This window comes from Sus scrofa, chromosome 3 (assembly GCF_000003025.6).
Source record: "Sus scrofa isolate TJ Tabasco breed Duroc chromosome 3, Sscrofa11.1, whole genome shotgun sequence".
Taxonomy (NCBI): Eukaryota; Metazoa; Chordata; class Mammalia; order Artiodactyla; family Suidae; genus Sus; species Sus scrofa.
In genome coordinates, this window is record NC_010445.4 from 4,585,072 (window position 1) to 4,604,642 (window position 19,571).

General features: G+C 55.5%; 1 protein-coding gene across 1 annotated transcript; it reads right to left on the reverse strand.

Moving 5' to 3' along the window:
- Positions 403 to 7,363, reverse strand: ZNF853 (zinc finger protein 853). Its single transcript, XM_021086072.1, is given in 4 exon segments — positions 403 to 2,390; positions 2,393 to 3,799; positions 5,956 to 6,073; positions 6,886 to 7,363. Coding segments are annotated over 4 exon segments (2,190 nt in total). The 5' UTR covers positions 6,898 to 7,363; the 3' UTR covers positions 403 to 1,737.

Consider the following 19,571-nt stretch of genomic DNA (forward strand, 5'->3'; position numbering starts at 1 on the left):
TGCAGAGCTTGTCCTGAGGAGCTGCCAAACCCGGCCCCTTCCTTCCCAGGAGGGTTTTATCAGATTCACCCATCCCCTGCCAAGGCTCCTCAGGCTAGAAGGAAAGGCCTGAATACTAAGTTGCCTCTAGAGCAACCAGGAAAAAGTTACAGTCCCATAAAATCCAGAGGCGGGGAGTTCCTGCTGTGGCTCAGCAGAAACAAACCCGGCTAGTAGCCGTGAGGATGTGGGTTCCATCCCTGGCCTTGCTCAAGGGGTTAAGGATCCGGCATTGCCATGAGCTGTGGTGTAGGTTGGCAGTGGCAGCTTGATTCGACCCCCAGCCTGGGAAGCTCCATATGCCTTGGGTGCAGCCCTAAAAAGAAAAAGATAAATAAATAAATCCAGAGGTGAAAACACAAAGACAGGACAATGTATTTCCTCATTTTTATTGATTTTTCATTGGTGGTTTCTCACTTACCAACACATTTGTAAAAAGCGGCAGGCTGTGTTAGTAAAGGAGAAGCAGGGAGGGGAGGGGGCAGCATCTAAAGAGCCACACGTGGGGCATCAGGAGCAGGAAGCACTTGGGGCCCGAGGTGACAGGTGCCCCCCCCCCCATCCTGCCTTCCCACAAGGCATCAGCAATGGCGGCTGCTCTTCCAGACCCCAGGCCTTTTCAAAACTGTCATAAATAGCATTTCTGTTGCCACCAATCCTTGTCCCCCCCATTCTCCCTCTGACCCCCCCATTCTCCCTCTGACCCCCAGCTGCTCAGGCCAGCCCTCTGCAAAGCCTGGCCCAGGAGAACCCTGGCTCGGTCCCTGGACACGCATCTGAGAGAGGAGGCCAGGGTGGGGCTCCCTGCAGCTCTTTGGGGGATGGAGGGGCCACATTTTAGGACCTCGGACAGCACTCCCAGAAGGCCCTCTCCCCAGCCACCCTGTCTTCTTCAAAACGACCTCTGGGAGCTGCTGTGGGCTTGGGAACGCTGAGGAAAAGAAGCCTAGAGCCGGCCCTGGAGGCTTGCCTGGGTGGCCCCGGAGGGAAGGTGTCACCATCACCCAGAGTGGACTTCTTGGCATTTGCACACTGACCCAGCGGACACTCTGACCCTGTGTTTACGAACACAAACATTTTAATCAGGATTATATCCACCCTGAATTTTCATTCTAGAAAGTATTTTCAAGGCAAACGCCACGGAGGACAATTTAATGCCTCGATCCGTTTTCTACGTAGTGCAGAGAAATTTCCTTTATTCTCCTATTTTTTTTCCCTTGAAATCATTTGCGCCAGGGCCAAATCCTTTTCATGTGCGTTTCACCACGGATAGTGGCTTCCCTGGTTACTGTTCGATCTGCATCGGATGCCACCAAGTGTCTCGTCTTGTCATGGGAAGGTCTCGCCTGTGGCTCTCATTTCCAGTAAGTCCAGTTTTTCCCGGGGGGAGCCTTCGGTCGACTTCTTACCTGTAGGTACCTGACCACGAATTTGAGCGCTGTGCTGTTTGTACTGATGTGCAACATCTGTGCTGTTTTAGCCTCGTCGACTTTCCCTTGGGGAACGTCTCTGAGGATGAATCCGGCCGACCACTCAGCGGACCCGAAAGACGGATGGCAGCCCTTTCCCAGCGCCTGGCCGGGGTGGCCCGGGACGCCGGGCTGGGCTCAAGACGTCCCAGCGGGCGCGGCGCGTGCCCGGTGGCGGGAGCGGCGCCCTCCCCGACCGCAGCCCCGGTCTTCCGCCCCCGCCCCCGGCTCACGGTGCCTTGTCCGCCGCCGGCTCGGAGCGCGGGGCCCCGCCGGCGGCCGCGCGCGCGCCGCGGAGCAGGCCCAGGCCCCGGGAGCGGCCGGCGCCGTGCAGCTGGCGCTCGTGGCGGCGGATCTGCACCTTGTGGCGGAAGCGCTCGCCGCAGTCCTCGCACACGTAGGGCCGCTCGCCCGAGTGCGTGCGGCGGTGGCGCAGCAGGTTGGACGAGACGCTGAAGCGCTTGCCGCAGTCGCCGCAGGCGTAGGGCCGCTCGCCCGTGTGCGTGCGCTGGTGCTGCACGAGCGCCGAGCTCTCGCTGAAGCGCTTGGCGCAGTAGGGGCACGCGTAGGGCTTCTCGCCCGTGTGGATGCGCTGGTGCGTCACCAGGTTCGAGTGCTGCGAGAAGCTCTTGCCGCACTCGCCGCAGCGGTGGGGCCGCTCGCCCGTGTGCGTGGCCTGGTGCCGCACCAGGTCCGTGCTGCGGCTGAAGCCCTTGCCGCACTCGCCGCAGATGGTCGGCCGGTCCCGGGCGCGCCGCCGCCTCCGCTGCCGGGCCGGCATCAGGGCCGCGCTGCCCGCCGGGCCCGGGATGGCCACCACCGAGGGCGCCGACACGGCGGGCAGCACCATGAGCTCCTGCAGCACCACGTACCCCGGGGGGCCACCACGACCGCGGCGGGCGCCCCCGGGACGGCGGCCCCGCCGCCCCCCGCGGCGGGCACCAGCTCCAGCTGCAGCTCCGGCTGCACTGGGGTCAGCTCTAGCTGAACCTCTGGCGGCGGGGCCCCCAGCTGCACCGGGGTCAGCTCCAGCTGCACCTCCTGCTGCTCCTCCAGCTGCCGCTGCTGCTGCTCCAGCTGCTTTTCCAGCTGCTGCAGCTGCTCCTGCAGTTTGAGCTGCAGCTGCCGCTGCTCTTGTTGTCTCTCCAGCTCCTGCTGCCGCTGCAGCTCCTGCCGCTGCAGCTCCTGCCGCTGCTGCTCCACTTCCTGCTCAGAACCCAGGTCCACTGGCATGAGCTCCAGCTCCACCTCTTCCTCCTCCTCTGGCTCCAGTGGCCGCGGCTGCAGCTGCTGCTGCAGCTGTTCTTGCTGCTGTTGCAACAGCTGCCGCTGCTGTAGCTGTTGCTGATGCAACAGCTGCTGCTGTAACTGTTCTTGCTGCTGCTGCAATAGCTGTAACTGTTCTTGCTGCTGCAGCAATAGCTGTTGCTGTAATTGTTCTTGCTGCTGCTGCAGCAGCCGCTGCTGCTGTAACTGTTGCTGCTGCAGCTGCTGCAATTGTTCCTGCTGCTGCAGCTGTAACTGTTGCTGCTGCAGCTGCTGCTGTAGCTGTAACTGTTGCTGCTGCAACTGTAACTGTTCGTGTGGTTGTAACTGCTGCTGCGGCTGCGGCTGTGGCTGTTCCTGCTGTTTCTGCTGTTGCATCTGCTGCGGTTGCTGTGGCAGCTGCTGTGATTGTGACTGTTCCGGCTGTTGCTGGGACAGCTGGGGCTCTTGCACTGGCTGCTCCTGTGATTGTTCCTGCTTTTGCATCTGCTGAGGCAGTGGTTTCTGCTGCTCATATTGCACAGATTGGGCCTTTCCCTGTCTTTCTTGCTGCTGTTGAGGCAGCTGCTGTTGCCCATCCTTCTGTGGCTCTAACTGTTCCTCCGGTTGCTGTGACAGCTGTTGCTCTTGCTCGTTCTGCTCTTGTAACCGTTCCCTCTGTTGCCTTGGCTGCAGCTGTGGTTTCAGTGGCTCCTGTTGCACAGACTGGGGTTTTTCCTGCAGCTCCTGCTGTGATGGAGGCGGCTGCTCTTGCCCATCTCGCTGTTGCTGCTGCTGCTGTGATGCTGGCTGATGTCCCAACACTTGGTTTCCTGGTTGTGGCTGTTGCAGCCGCTCCTGCTGTGGCTGTTGCTGCAGCTCTGGCTGCTGTTCTGATTGTTGGGGTTGCAAGTCCTGCTGTTCTGGCTGGGCTTTCTTAGCCATTTCACAGGCCCCCTTCCGGGCTGAGACTGCTGGCCGCGATGGGCTGCTGCTCCTCTCCTGCGCCTCCTCTTCCTCCTGACTCTCACTCCCACCGCTGCCACCTGTAGTGGAAATGGCAGGAAGCCAGGAGAGAAAGATCTTCAAGCAGCTGTCTGGACCAGACCCCAGGGTCTCCCCTCTTACCCAGCCCCATGGACAGTCACTCTAGGATACACTCTTGAGCTCTCAGCAAGGACCCCAAAAACACTGAACCAAGTGACAATGGCTCCAAGCTTAGGTCTCAGTGGTGACATCACCGTGGGTGCCTGGGGCTCCCCAGCACCACTCTTTGAGAAGTCCTTTGTGCTTAACCTCCATCCAGTAGGAATCAGTGAACCGGCCATTCCGACAGCTAAGCCACAAGCTGTGCTGAACTCTGACCTCCGTCAGGGTCACATCTTAAACCAATCAAACTCGCCTTCTCTGTACATGACAAAGAGTTTCGGTAAGGCCGCCTGGAAGTGTTTCCGCAGCTGCTTCTAAAAGCCAGCAAAGTGGCCGAGAGAACACGATATTTCCGAGTGGGAAGTCCTCAGTTCAGGCTAATCCTACCAGTTAGCAGCTATCCAACCACCTGCAGGCTCAGAACCCTCCTTGTCTATAAACGAGCTTAAGGAGTGAAGCAGGAAGGGCCCTGGTGTAACCCCTAGTGGGTGCTTGACAAATCCCTCTCCCTAGGGTTAGGAATTAGTTTGAAAATCAGCAAGCAGTTGGGAAATACCGAGGTTCCAACTAGCTCCATCTGAAAGAGCTTTTAGGCTGGAAGTGTTTGAGATTGTTATTCTGGACCGGAAAGGACTAACAGCCCCAAGTCATCAAGGCAACCAGTCAGCGACTTAACCTCTGGGAACCTGAGTTTCTCCATCTGCTGATGGAGATAAATCCCTTCGGGGGCAAATGTGAGACGGGCGGGGATGACCCTGCAGCCCCAGCATCGCACGCAGCGCTGTGAGCTCTGCTGGACAGGACCCACTCCATTGCTGTGTTTCACTTTCTGCACAACAGCCTCCTGTAATTTCTCACTTTGAGCATCCCTGCTGTGTTATCAGACAATCCGAAGAGGCAGTCTCCATCCCCCAGTCTGCTTTCCACATCTGTCCTTCCTACAGCATCCTATTTTCAATTTTATAATGGAAAGCAAGGGTTCGATGTATAAAAACCTTTGCCACGTTTCCAGGAACATATTGATTTAATAAAAGGTACAGCATATCCACAGGTAAATCCTTCCCTTTTAAGGCACTATTCCCAATAACCGTTGCTTAGGCTGATGGATGGGCGAATGCATTTTTCCTACGCGCACACACACCAGGCGGGAGTGTGCAGGAAATGAGACAAGAGAGCCGTGGACACCTGCCCGCTCAGCAAATCCCTTCTCCTACCACCTCTGGGAGTGGCAGGAAGGCATCACGCCTCTGTGTGCGACCTCACATCTCCAGGACAGCGCTTGGCCATATGGCCAAGCTCAACTTCTTATGGCATTTTAAATGTCAGCGACGATGTTTTAGTAAATGTATAATTAAGTGTCATCTGATGGGTCTGCCCTTGCAAGATTTTTGTCAGTTAAATATTTAAGCCGAAAGCCTCCTAGTGTAGTCCACACATCCTCGGCCAACCCCTCCGATGCTCTTGGTCCTTTTCATGCTCCGTTCAACTCTGCCCCAGCCCCTCCCTCAGCGCCCTCAAAGCACAGAGTGGGAGGCCAGCCACCAGGATAGATTCACTCAGAGTGGGTCCCAGAGAGAGAGGGGGTCTTGGAAGGTTCTGCAGGGCCACACTGGCCTCTGGGCAAGAGAGGAGAAAGATGGATGGAAGCAGAGGTCAAGGAAAAGTGGCCACGGTCAGAGGCCACAGGGAAAAGGAAAGCCACGAGGCTAATGACAAGAGGGGCCCTGGCCCCCGAATTCAATCTATAAACTGGGGTCGGGAGCCCGGGACAAGTGGGAGGACAATGAAGGCTTCCTGAGCGCTGGGGAAACAGCAGCAGGGCCCAGCCAGCGCATATCCCGGTTGGGGGCAGGAGCTGAGAATGTCCACACTGCCAGGCAGCCCCTCACCAACAAGACTGCAGCCTGACTTCCCTGCCCTGAAACCGCCAGGTGGGCGCCCCTCCAGACAGCAGGCTGCCCGCCACCCTTCAGGGCCCTCGAAGGATCCTCGCTGGGGACCTCAGGACCATCTCCCCCGTTTAGGAGGTTAGACCACCCCCCCAGCCCCTCACCTGAGGGGGTGTCAGGCCCTGGGCCCCCATCTTTAAGACACCGAAGCTCCGGCCTGAAGGTCTTGGTTGCCGGCCCCACCTCCATCCTGGCTGTCAGACTGAGATCCCCCGGAGCCGGCTGTGCTGAGAGGAAGGAAGGAAGGTGTTCAGATGGGCAGGAGTGCTGGGAGCCCCGGCCCCAGGGGCACTGACTGCCTGAGAGCCCTCCCCTCCGCCTTGGTTTCCCCCCAGAGCCGGCAGCCTCACTCCTCCTGGAAAGGAGGCTGATGCAGCCAGGACAGGGACGCGTTGCCTCCCAGGGCCCTCTGCTCTGCACAAGGGGTCCTCCCTCTGCTGACTTTCTGCAGGGCCCACATTCAGCCCCATGCCCAGGGGCAGCCTGGGCAGGTGCTTCGACCGAGAGGTGACGGTGGGAGTCGGACCTTCACCAAAGTGGACAGCTCCCACCCCAGGAGGGACATTTGGGGAAGTGTGCAGTAAACAGAGCGACCCTTGCACAGTCCCCCATCCCCACCTGCCCACATCTCCCACCCCTCAAAGCATGGACGTGTCTGTTCAGTTCCCTGGTCTCTTGCCTCCAGACTGCTCTGGGGGGTTGTCCCATCCAGACTTCCCAGGCCACCAGCAGGCCAGAGGTTCCAGGCCATGAGTGTCCGTCCAGGTGCCACCTCAGCTCCCAGGAAGGCAGGTTTCCAGAGCACCAGCCATGGACCTGGCGGACTGCCGGCCTGGCCCTGTGCCCTGGCGATCCTGAGGTCTGGAGGGTTCGCCACCTCCCTCCTGCGTCCACTCTGGCCCCTGCAGAGGTGTCCCCACACCCAGGCCTCCCTCGCCTCCTAACAGGTCCCTCTGGCCTTCAGAATCCGCTCCAAAACCTCTTAAGCGAGGCGTCTCTAGGTTCAGGCAGCTGTCCTCCTCGCCGGGCCTCACCTGGTACAGCATTTCCTGCTCCTCGCGCAGCCTCTGCGCTACGGGAGGTGTGGTCAGCAGGGGCTGCAAGGTGAAGGCCAAAGCGTTCAGCCAGCTCCTTCCCGAGGCGCCTCCATCCAGAAGGACCCGAGGAGGCGGCCGGCCGCCCGGGGACCCTTCTGGTCACTCAGGAGGGTCTGCCGCCGTCAGGGTTGTCGAGGTCGCCCTGGGCCAAAAGAAGGGGCAGAGCGGAGTTCTAGAGAAGTTGGCGCCGGCTCCCTGGGGCGAGGGCGGGAGGAGGCAGAGCCCCGAACCAGCGCCAGTTCAGGGCCGGCGGCGCGGGACCATCGCCGGCGCTGGGGCGGCCCCGAGGGCGGAGCGGGTGGGCGGCCCGGCCCGAGGTCGGCGGGGCCGGGGGACACCGCTGTCCTTTCAGCCCGGGGCCCGCCGGCGGCCACAGGTGCCCGGAGCCCGCGGCCGGGCGGGCGGCCTGCGCCGGGCGGCGCGGGGGCGGGCGCCGCGGCCGGGCCGGGCCGGGGTCCCCGTTCGCTCGCCCGCCCGCCCGAGCGTGCGTCCGGCCGGCCGTGCGTCCGTGCGGGCAGCGGCCGGGCCGGGGGCGGGGGCGGCGGGGGCCGGCACAGGAAGTCCCCCCGGCATCCGCATCCTGTCCCCCGCCCGCCGCCCGCGCGGCCCCGCGCCCCGGCCCCCGGCGCTGCCGCCGCCGCCGCCGCTGCCGCCGCCGCTCTAGGCAGCCGTGAGCTCGGTGGGCTTAACCCTTCCTGGCCCGGCCACTCACCCCGCGCGGGGGGCGGGAGCCGGGCCGGCGGGGGCCGAGCGCAGCGCGCTCCGCCGCATCCCTGGGTGCGCGCGTCCGCGCCGGCGTTGGCGACGATCGCGGCAGGAGTGCCGGGGAAGCGAAGAGCGCCGGCCCTGCCACCCGCCCCCCGAAGGGCAGGCGCGCCTCGGGGCGCCCCGGGCCGGGGCACGGATCGGACTTAACTAGCACTCGATTAGATGACAGTCAGTTGAGGAAGCCCCGTCCCCGGCCGCCGAGCAGACCCCGAAGAAGCCCCCCTCCTCACCTTGGATCCCTCCTCCTGGACATGCCGCGGCGGGGACAGGCAGGGGACAGCAGAGTTGCTGCAGCCAGGACGGTGGGAGTAGACCCCAGAGGACCAGAAGGGGATGTCGGGGCTACCCCTCTGGCCACCCTGGCCAACTGGAGGGCTGCTAAGTTCGCCCCTCTCCGCGCCCCCTGCCTGCTTCCTCTGTGCACAAGGCCCGGTGGTCAGTCCCCCTGCGCCGCCCCCAGGCTCTGCCCTCTCCAGTCCCCTACCCAGCAGAGCGTGGCAGCAGGTTCCCTGGACCTGCCTCGCGGCTTCCTGGCTGGTCAGGGGTCCCTCCATGTCAATGTCCTCCCCTTCCTTTGCTGCACTGTTCTCTCCAACCGAGAGGAGTTCACAGTGAAATCGAGAACTCCAGATTTCTCTCGAAAAAGCCGAAAGCTGGCCCTAGAGAGCTGCTCCTGAAGTGAAGAGGGATGCCCCACTGGATGCCCCATTGGGCCCTCATGGTCACAGACCCCTCCCCCCCCTACCGTCTCCACACCCACAAAGCTGCCACACATGTGGCCCCCTAGTTCCATTTTTGCTTCCTCCTGGTCCTCAGGCAATGGAGTTTGGGGCTTCTCCTCTGGCCCAGGCCTGAAAAGCCTGTACTCTGTCTGGCAGCTTCACCCCCCCCCACACACACACCCATCACCCCCCTAACCCCCGTGCCTCCCCGGGACACACGAGGAGGCCCAGAGGGCAGAGGCCGCATCTACCTCCCCAGGGGAACATGTGCAGCAAGCGCCTACCTTTGGAGGCAGAAAAATCTGGGTTCCTGGGGCGCAGGTGGGCTCTTCTAGCTGTGGGATGAGGCAGATTACTGCCTTCCACCTGCAGAGTGGTGACAGCCCCCTGCCAGCCGGGTGTCTGAGGATAAGGGATCGTCTCCCCCCTGCACAGAGTAGGTACACACCTTCCCCTCCCCCAGGAGGGCCAAGAGCAGAGCTGTCTCTGCCTCCTGGGAGGCCTCGGCCCAGAGGATCCACTCACTCCCCCTCTGCTGGTGTCTTTCCAACAGAATTTGCTCATTCTCGTGGCCCTCCCATCTTAAAAACCTGCAATCCCCTCTCTCCTGCCCTTGGTGGCCAAATTTCCTGGAGGGAGGCCCCATGGTGGTTCTCTCTCCCCACCAGCCGGTCCCTCCTCCCTCTCTGCAGCCTGGCCGTGGCCCCATCACTCCACCCAGATAGCTCCTTCTAAGGTCACCCGGGACCTCCACGGCAATAAATCTCTCAGCTTCTTCCACCTCTAGGCAACTATGGACGTTTCCCCAGTGGCTGCTGGGAGGACACCCTCAGTCCGCCCCCGCCCCCGTCTTCCCAGTCCGCTGCCTTTACAAGCTCTGCTTCCTTCCTCAGGCTCATCACTCACCTTTACGAAACGCAACCCTGCAGGAAGGTGTCTCCCCAGATCAGCGGTTTTCTCCCTATGAGCATCTTTCCTGTCCACACCTGAGCACCTGGCTCCACTGCAACCACTCTTTCTTTTTCTTCTTTTTTCCTTTAATTTTATTTTTCTTTTTAGGGCCACACCTGCGGCACGTGGACATTCCCAGGCTAGGGGTCGAGTCAGAGCTACAGCTGCCCGCCTACACCACGGCCACAGCAACACTGGATCTGGGATCTGAGCTGCGTCTGTGACCTACACCACAGCTCACAGCAACACTGGATCCTTAACCCACTGAGCGAGGCCAGGGATCAAACCCATGTCCTCATGGACACGAATCGGATTTGTTTCTGCTGCACCACAATGAGAACTCCATCCCTTTAATTTTTTTTTTTTTAATCAAGGTAACAACCATTCAAGTCGAGTTAAGTCAAATTGGTCTATGAAATCTGTAGCAATGAGAGTAATTTCTCCTCACTTCTGAGTCCACCCCATTTCTTTGGCTATCTCTTGCCATATTTCTAAATAACATGCTTAAAATACTAAGGAAGGATGTCAAGTTCCCAAATCTTCACTTGGGAAGGTGAAGATTTAACTTTTTTTTTAGGGCCACACTCGCGACATATGGAGTTTCCCAGGCTAGGGGTCTAATCAGAGCTATAGCTGCCGGCCTACACCACAGCCACAGCAACATCAGATCCTTAACCCACTGAGAGAGGCTAGGTATTGAACCAGAAACCTCATGGTTCCCAGTCAGATTCATTTCCACTGTGCCACAACGGGAACTCCATAACTCTTTTTTTTTTTTTTTGGTCTTTTTTGCCATTTCTTGGACTGCTCGCGTGGCATATGGAGGTTCCCAGGCTAGGGGTCGAATCGGAGCTGTAGCCACCGCCTACACCAGAGCCACAGCAACTTGGTATCCGAGCCTCGTCTGCGACCTACACCACAGCTCACAGTAACGCCAGATCCTTAACCTACTGAGCAAGGCCGGGGACCGAACCCACAACCTTATGGTTCACTAGTCGGATTCGTTAACGACTGAACCACTACGGGAACTCCTCCATAACTCTTGTAATCACACAGACACATGCATACTTCCCTTCCAGCCTCCTGTTGTGCAACGCTTTGGCCTTTATCCCGTTTTCCGGGATAGGGCCTCAAACCCCTGGCATTTCCCCGGGATAGGAATGTCTTTGTTATTCCTGCTGGACCCCTGGATAGCTTCAGGATGGAGGCTAGCCTTACCTGAAAGACCAACCATGTGATGACAGGATTGAAGCTTTGAGCAAACGGTATCAACCCATCCTCAAGGGAAGAAGAGGGGGGGGTTGGAGATTAGGCCAATTTCATGGCCAATGATTCCGTCCGTCATGCCCAGTTAATGAAACCCCAACAAAAACTCTGGACACTGAGCTCACCTGAGCTTCCTGGTTGGTGCTGAACAGAGGAGAGGGATGCAATTCTGATTCCACAGAGAGAGGATACAGAAAGCTCCAGATGAGAGACTCTCCCAGACCGGGGGTCTCTTCATGTCCCCATGGCTGGTCCTGATTCGTAGACTTTATAATAAAACTGATAGTCATAAGTATAGCGCTTTCTTGAATTCTGTGAGTTGCTCTAATGCTTTATGGAACCCACGTGGGTCACAGGAACCCCTGCATTTGTAGCCGGTTGGTCAGACGTCTGGGTGGCCTGGGGACGTCAGCTGCTCAGAAGTGTGGGTGCCTGGGGACCTCCAACCCAGGCCTCGCCTCTGGTTCTCTTACTCTCTCTCTCTCTCTCTCATTGCATCACACCGTGTCTTTCTCCTTCTCATTGTAATAGAGACCCTTTGGGCTTAACAAATATTCCAAATGCTCCCCTATATTTCCGGGTCTTCCATGCAGCTACATCAGGGTCAAAGGATTACTTTGGCCAAGGGATTATGAAAGGAAGTGACACACACGACTTCTAAGCCCAAGCTCCCGAGACCTGGTGTGTCCCCTGCATCTCACTTTTCGGCCACCGTGTGGCCTTGGAGGAGATGTGTTCCAGATGCTGCAACTACAAGACAGTGGACTCTCGGTCAGCCTAAGGCCCAGAAAGTCCACTCAGGAAAACAGCAGACTTCTCAAAGTATTCAACATAACATTTAATGCAGGAAAATGGTTACCAACATGTTAAAAGGGCTTGAGTATGACTCAGAGCTTCGTACCCTCAGGGCTGGAGGAGCGAAAAGGGAAAAACAATATTTACACGGAGCTTATCACGGACGCCGGGGTGGCCACTGCTGGAACGGTGAGTCTGAAGCCCCCCCAGCCACCACTGAGGGCACCCCAGATGCGGGAGACCTGTCTCTTCCCTCCCGAATTCTGATCTCTCATTAGTGCTTCTCATTAGTAGAATCTCGCCTGAGGCCAAGACAAAGGAGCCTGGGGAATGCTGCTTGCAATCTCCCAGCAGAAAAAGAAGTACAGGGAGAGCAAACTTGGGGGGAAATCTCGTGGGCCAAAAGCTGTCATTCTCACGTGACAGAGTTCAGATGTACGGATTATGGATGGGCAACTGTTTTTTCTCCTCAGAATTTTCAAAAGACAAGGCTTCATTGGTTTTTGACTTCCCCAGTACTGCTACTGGGGATGTCCAGGGCCATTCTGACGCCTGATTCATTGCATGTAACTGGTATTTTTTTCTCTGGAAGCTGGTAAATCTTTTTTTTTTTTTTTTTTTTTTTTTTTTGGTTTGTTTGTTTTTTGTTTTTGTCTTTTTTGTCTTTTCTAGGGCCACACCCACGGCATATGGAGGTTCCCAGACTAGGGGTCTAATCGAAGCTGTAGCCACCAGCCTACACCACAGCCACAGCAACGTGGGATCCGAGCCACGTCTGTGACCTACACCTCAGCTCACGGCAACGCCAGATCCTCAACCCACTGAGCAAAGCCAGGGATCGAACCCGCAACCTCATGGTTCCTAGTCGGATTCGTTAACCACTGAGCCACGACGGGAACTCCTGGTAAATCTTTTTTAAAAAAACCTGTGTTCTTAAATTCCGTAATGGATACTCAGATGGCCAGTCTGGAAATTCATGTTTTTCCCTCTGACTTTGAGTTACTTATTTGATAGTGTCCCCCTTCCATTTCTCCCCCCTTTTCTGGAATTCCGATTCTTCAAATATTGGAGCTTCTTCTCCCACCCCTTCTCAGGGCATTTTAACTTCTCCTCCACTTGTCATCACCACACCTCTCAGGACACTTTCTAGAGCATTTTCTCTTCATTATCTTCTTCTTCTTCTTCTTTTTGTCTTTTTGCCTTTTCTAGGGCCGCTCCTGCAGCATATGGAGGTTCCCAGGCTAGGGGTCCAATTGGAGCTGTAGCCACAGGCCTACGCCAGAGCCACAACAATGAGGGATCCCAGCTGAGTCTGTAGCCCACACCACAGCTCACGGCAACGCTGGATCCTTGCTCGACCCACCGAGCAAGGCCCGGGATGGAACCCACAATGTCATGGTTCCTAGTTGGATTTGATAACCACTGTGCCACCAAGGGAACTCCTTCTCTTCATTATCTTCTAACCTTTCTGTTGAATGTTTTTATTTCTGCTCTCATGTCTTTAGTTTCCCAGAGCATCCTTATCCTCAAACTGTTGCTTTTCTTATATATGCTATTCTTGTTTCATGACTGCAATACTTGCTCTCACCTCTCTAAGGACAGTTAACTTTGCTCCTGTTCACTTTTTTTTTTTTTTCCTGCTTTTTAGGGCCACACCTGTGGCATATGGAGGGTCCCAGGCTAGGGGTTTAGTGGGAGCTACAGCTGCCGGCTTACACCGCAGCCACAGCAATGCGGGATCCAGTTTGCATCTGCGACCCACACCATAGCTCACGGATCCTTAACCCACGGAATGAGGCCAGGGATTGAACCTGAAACCTCATGATTCCTAGTCAGATTTGTTTCCACTTCGCCATGAGAGGAACGCCTCCAGTTCACTTTTTTTGGTGTTTTTTCTTGCTTCCTAGTGCCTTTTTAAAAATTAACTTATTTTTCTTATTACAGTTTATTTACAATGTTGTGCCAATTTCTGCTGTATTTTTTTTAATGGGTTTATTTCGTTTCTCCTGTGGGAGGATTTCCTACCGTGTCAGGTGACTGTGGGCTGTTCAGCCTATGACTGTGGAGTGAGTCATTTGCATACAAGGGCGGTCCTCAAACACCTGGAGAACTTCGCCGGGGAGGGATGTCTCCAACACCTGTTAGTATTTTCGCATGGGCCACTCTGTTTTTCTAGAAAGGACTTATTTCATCTCCAGCCTGGAAAGTAACATAATCATGAGCATTCTAGGCGCCCAACAGGGAAAAGAGAGGGGAAGAGGTTTCTCATGTTACAGCAAGAAGATTTCTTTCTTTTCTTTTTTTTTTTAGGGCCACACCCTTGGCATATGGAGGTTCCTAGGCTTGGGGTCTAAGGGGAGCTACAGCTGCCGGCCTATGCCAGAGCCACAGCGAGGCCAGATCCGAGCCCTGTCTGTGACCTACGCACCACAGCTCACAGCAATGTTGGATCCTTAACACACTGAGGGAGGCCAGGGATCGAACCTGCGTCCTCATGGATACCAGTCAGATTTGAGAAAGCAGATTTCATTAAATCCCCTGCTTTCGAGATGAACTCTCCCTGCCTTGGTCTCAGGTGGAGGAGAAGGTGTCTCCCAGCCGGATAAGAAGGGGGAAGGCAGGTCTGGGGGCCCACTGGATTCACCACTTGGTACCAGTCTTCCTGGTTTCAGCTGTCCTGGGAGCCCTGGATTCTGCAGGCTTTCTTGGGGCGGGGGAGGGTCCTGCGGAGATCAGATGGTCCTTGGCTTCGCCCTCTGATGGCTCAGCCGTCAGATTGCTCTGCTCTGCTAAGTCAGTTCCACTGAATCATCTGTGTCCAGTTTCTAAAATCTGGTGTGTTGGTGCTTTTCATTTTCTGTGAGAGCAACAGAGATGGTGAGCCCAAGACAGAGAGGGAGGGATGGAGGGAGAACAGGACCAGGGGGTGCAGGGGGGGTGGTGGAACGGCACAGACCCACACCAGAAGCTGCATCTCCCTCCGGGGATGATGGAGCAGGTCTGCAAACGCTCTGGGGAAGACTGACCAATGGGAGAGCGGCATGGACCGCCCAGGGTGCGGGTAAAGCTGCAGGTCGGTGACCAGTGGGCAAATGTCAAGTGTCACTCCCCCAAGTCCACCCCCGCCCCAGCCCCAGGTTCACTCTCAGAGCCCCAGGACCTGCGACACTCGTGTGGTTCGGAGTTGAAATCTGATGGGGGCTGGAAGTCAGCACTTCCCATGGCTGATGTTCTTGGCCACCACATTTCAACTCCTGGAAAGGAGTTCCCTTCGTGGCTTAGTGGCTTAACGAACCCAACTAGGATCCGTAAGGATGCAGGTTCCATCCCCGGCCTTGCTCAATGGGTTAAGGAGCCCGTGTTGCCATGAGCTGCAGTGTAGGGCACAGACGAGGCTCAGATCCTGTGTTGCTGTGGCTGTGGGGTAGGCTGGGAGCTACAGCTCCGATTCGACCCCTAGCCTGGGAACCTCCGTATGCCGAGGGAGTGGCCCTAAAACAAAGAAACCAAAAAAAGGGCAAAAATAATAAATCCCAGGAAAGACTCCAAGCAGCCCAGCTCAGTTCCGCTGTCCAATCCACACTGCCCGGGGTACTGGGATCTCCTGACAGGGAGGCTGGGAAAAGGAATGCAGTGGTGTGTTCAGCTATCACCTCCTCACAGTAGAAGGAGAGGATGGGTTTGGTGGACAGCTAGCATCTCAGCTCCATCAGCTTAGAGGGAGAGCTGCACCTTAGGACTCAGTGGTAACTCAGGCCTGGGGAACAGAGAGGCAGGAGTTCTCCTTTCTTTTTGTTTTTGCTTTTTTCTGTTTTGGCCACTTCGCAGCACATCGAGTTCCTGGGCCAGGGATCAGATCCGAGCCGTAGTTGCAACCTAAGCCGCAGCAATGCTGGATCCTTAACCCACTGTGCTGGGCTGGGGATCGAACTGGCGCCCCAGCGCTCCCAAGACACTGCCGATCCCGCTGTGCCACCGTGGGAACACTGGGGAGTTCTCCCTTCAAAGCCCTTAGTCAAGCTACATCTTGCAGCTTGTGCCCCATTTTGTGGCTAAAGACATCAGGGCTCAGAGGGTTTAAACTAACTCCTCCGGGGCCACCAAGGGGCCAGCTGGAGTCAGACCTCTCCACCTGACTAATTCCCAACCCAGCAGTTAATGTAAAATCCCAGGGGCTGAGGGGTGACTGAGGTCACCATGAAACTATCAGCAACTGCGTTAAACACTTCTCAATTTTTTCTTTATCTGATCACAAAGTTGATACCGCAGGTTGCAGACATTTTAAACATTATATTCATTTAACAAAGATTTGCAGGTTGGCTTTCATGTGCTCTCTATTCTAGCCCTAACAGAGGTATGATGTGAGATGCAAGCCATTTAAAAAGAATTGAACATTTTGTTTCAGTGCCACATTCAGAGGATTGAAAAGAAATAGGTGAGATTAATTTTAGTAACATATTTTATTTAACCCCATATAGCCAAAATTTCAATTTGTAATTGTCTCATTCCAATGCGTAATTGATTTTTACAATGATCAGTGAGAATGTTTACGTTCTTTTTTTTTTTTTTTTTTTTTTTGTCTTTTTTTTTAGGGCTGCATCTGAGGCATATGGAGGTTCCCAGGCCAGGGGTCTAGTGGGAGCTACAGCTGTCAGCCTACACCACAGCCACAGCAACACCAGATCCAAGCCACGTCTTCGACCTACACACAACTCACGGCAACGCAGGATCCTTAACCCACGGAGCGAGGCCAGGGATCGAACCCACAACCTCACGGTACCTAGTTGGACTGGTTTCCACTGTGCCACGAGGGGAACTCCTACCTTCTTTTTCAATGCCTTCTGCATGCACATCAGTCTCCATCTGGCCACATTTCGAGGGCTCAACCGTCACACCGGCTACAGGTGACCACGTTGGCAGCAAAACCATGATTTAGAAAGGTTCACTCTCCTAAAATCCCAACCTCCAGAGACAACCACTTTTTTTGTTTGTTATTTGAGGTCCAAATCTGAGGCATATGGAGGTTCCCAGGCGAGGGGTTGAATCAGAGCTGCAGCTGCCGGCCTCTGCCACAGCCATAGACATGTGGGATCCAGATGCATCTTCAACCTACACACAGCTCACAGCACCGCCAAATCTTTAACCCACCAAGCAAGGCCAGGGATTGAACCCTCTTTGTCATGGATCCTAGCTGGGTTTGTAACTGCTGAGCCATGAAGGGAACTCCCAGAAACAATCACCCTTCACAGCTAATAACACAGTCTTCCAGAGGTTTCTTGTAAAAACCCATTGTGTATATGTTTGTGAATCATCAGGAATCTCTCAGTTGCATGGGAAAGAAAACCACCCTGAAATGACTTGAGGAAAAAGAGAAAGTTAGGAAGCATCTATTGACTCCTAATTTCAAAGCCCAGGGCACAGAAAGCATATGCAGTCAAGTCAAGATCCAGGGCACACGCGTCCTTGTCAGGACCTGCGACCCTTCGCTTCTCAGCTCTCCGGCTGCCTCGCGGCGCCCCAACCCCCAACTGCAGCTTCAAGTGAAAAGAGAGATTCTCTGCGTTTCCATCGTGGCACAACAGAAATGAATCTGACTAGCATCCGTGAGGACACAGGTTGGATCCCCCGCCTCGTTCAGTGGATGAAGGATCTGGCATTGCCGTGAGCTGCAGTGTAGGTTGCAGACGAGGCTGGGATCCCGTGTTGCTGTGGCTGTGGTGTAGGCCGGTGGCTACAGCTCTGATTGGACCCCTAGCCTGGGAACCTCCGTGTGCCGCAGGTACGGCCCTAAGAAGACACACACACACACACACACACACACACACACACACAAAAGAAGACGAAAGAAGGAAAAGAGAGGTTCTCTTTCCAGGGGTTCTGGCTCAAGTGTGCAACTGGGTTTCATTAGGGTTCACGGGCCCCTCTTCAGACAATCACCCTCAGCTATGCCAGGCCTGGGTCCTGAGTCCCTGCCCTCTGGTGTCATGGCTGGAGCCAGGGCCTGAGGGGTGACATCAGGATGCTACCCCTCGCAGGAAAAGAGGGGTTGGGTGTGGGATGGGCCGAAACAAGAGGGGTCCGTTCTAGCCAGAAGATGGGGTCATTTATCCATAATGCGCTTACACAGATGAGACTGTAATTCACACACTGATTTGCAACAACCTGCTCTGTAAACCCCGTCTTTCCAGTGGAGCTCCTGCTGGGGCGCAGTGGGTTAAGAACCCGACTACAGCGGCTGGGGCCTCTGAGGAGGTGCTGGTTCAATCTCTGGCCCCGTGCAGTGGGTTAAAGGATTCAGCACTGCTGCAGGTGCAGCTCAGACTCAATCCCCGGCCTGGGAATTTGCATAGGCCATGGGTGCAGCCATTGAAAAAAAAATTAAACTACATCTTTCCAGAGTTCCCTGGTGGCGCAGGGGGTTAGGGATCCAGCATTGTCACTACTGCGGCACGTGTTAGATCCCTGGCCTGGGCACTTCTGCGTGCTGTGAGTGTGGCCAAAACAAACCCAAAAAACAAAACCCCAAACAAACAAAACCTACACCTTTTCATGCAGGACGAATATCTTTAAGAAAAAACTTCCCCTTAGTCTCCTGTTGCAAGGATATACCTAAATTTACTTAACTGGACCCACATGATGAATATCTAAGCTGTTCTCATCTTTTACTCCTGCAAATATGCTTCCCCATGAAATTTAGTTTAACTGTGACAGCTCTTCTGTGAGATGTATCCCTAGCTGTGTCATTACTTCTCAAGGAAATAAGTATTGGAGTTCTTTGCTGTGGTGCAGCAGGGTGGGTGGTGTCTTGGGAGCACCTGGTGCAGGTTCAATCCCGGCCCAGGACAGTGGGGTAAGAATCTGGCGTTACCACCACTGTGGTGTAGGTTGCGACTATGGCTCAGAGCAGATCCCTGGCCTGGGACTCCATGTGCCAAGGGATGGCCAAAAATGGAAAAAAAAGGGGGGGGGGCGGGGGATAGATATTTAAGGGGATTTTTTTTTGGCCATTCCCACGGCATGCAGAAGTTCCCAGGCCAGGGATGGAACCTATCCTGCAGCAGTGACAAGGCTGACAACGTGACTCACTTGCTGAGCCACAAGAGAACTCTGATACTTGAGTTGTGATAGCTATTGCCCTGACAAAGTTGTACCAATTTAAACCATCCCTAGCCAGATAAAAGTGCCTGTGTCCCCACCACACTGACATATCAAGGATACCCTTAGGTCTAAATTCCAGAAATAACTGAAACTGGCTTAGAGAAGAAAACACTGTTATCTCATGGAACGAGGAGGGCAATGGTGAGAGGTTCTAGGGTGACCCATTCAGTGGTCCAAGGACACCTCGGTGACCCAGAGGAGCGGCTCCACCTCCTTCATCGCCGTGTCCAGTCAACACCAAAGCAGAGGTGTCCCCGCTCCTGCTCCCTTTGGGTTCGAGAACGTTCCAGGAAGCCATTCTCTTAGACCTGCCTCCAAACTGGCCAAATCACATCCACCTCCCAAATTCTTTTTTTTTTTTTTTTTCTTTTTCTTTTTCAGCCACCCCTGGACCAGGGATTACATCCGAGCTGGAGCTGCAACCTACACCACTGCGCTGGGCCAGGAATCAAACTGGCACCTCCCAGACACAAGCCGGTCGCGTTAATCCACTGTGCCATGGAAGGGACATAACCAAATTCTGCCCAGCAGTGTGGAAGGACGTGCTGGTTTAGACCGATCACCATTCACTCCAAGGAGGGGCCCAGCGTCCTGGGAGCAGGTTCCGGTCAAGTATCTGCCCCAGATGAGGCTCTTTCTCAAGGAGAAGGATGGCTGGTCCGTATGGCTAATAATTCTGCCACATACACTTGCTAATAACCACACTTGCTTTTTAACAACCGGCTAGGCGATGGGCCAAAATGACCTCATTGCTTTAATTTTTTTTTTTTTCTCTCTCTCTCTCTTTTGTCTTTTTAGGGCCGCCCCTGCGGCATATGGAGGGTCCCAGGCTAGGGGTTGAATTGGAGCTACAGCTGCCAGCCACAGCCACAGCCACAGCCACATGGGATCCGAGCCAGGTCTGCGACCTACACACAGCTCATGGCAACGCTGGATCCTTAACCCAGCCAGGGATCGAACCCA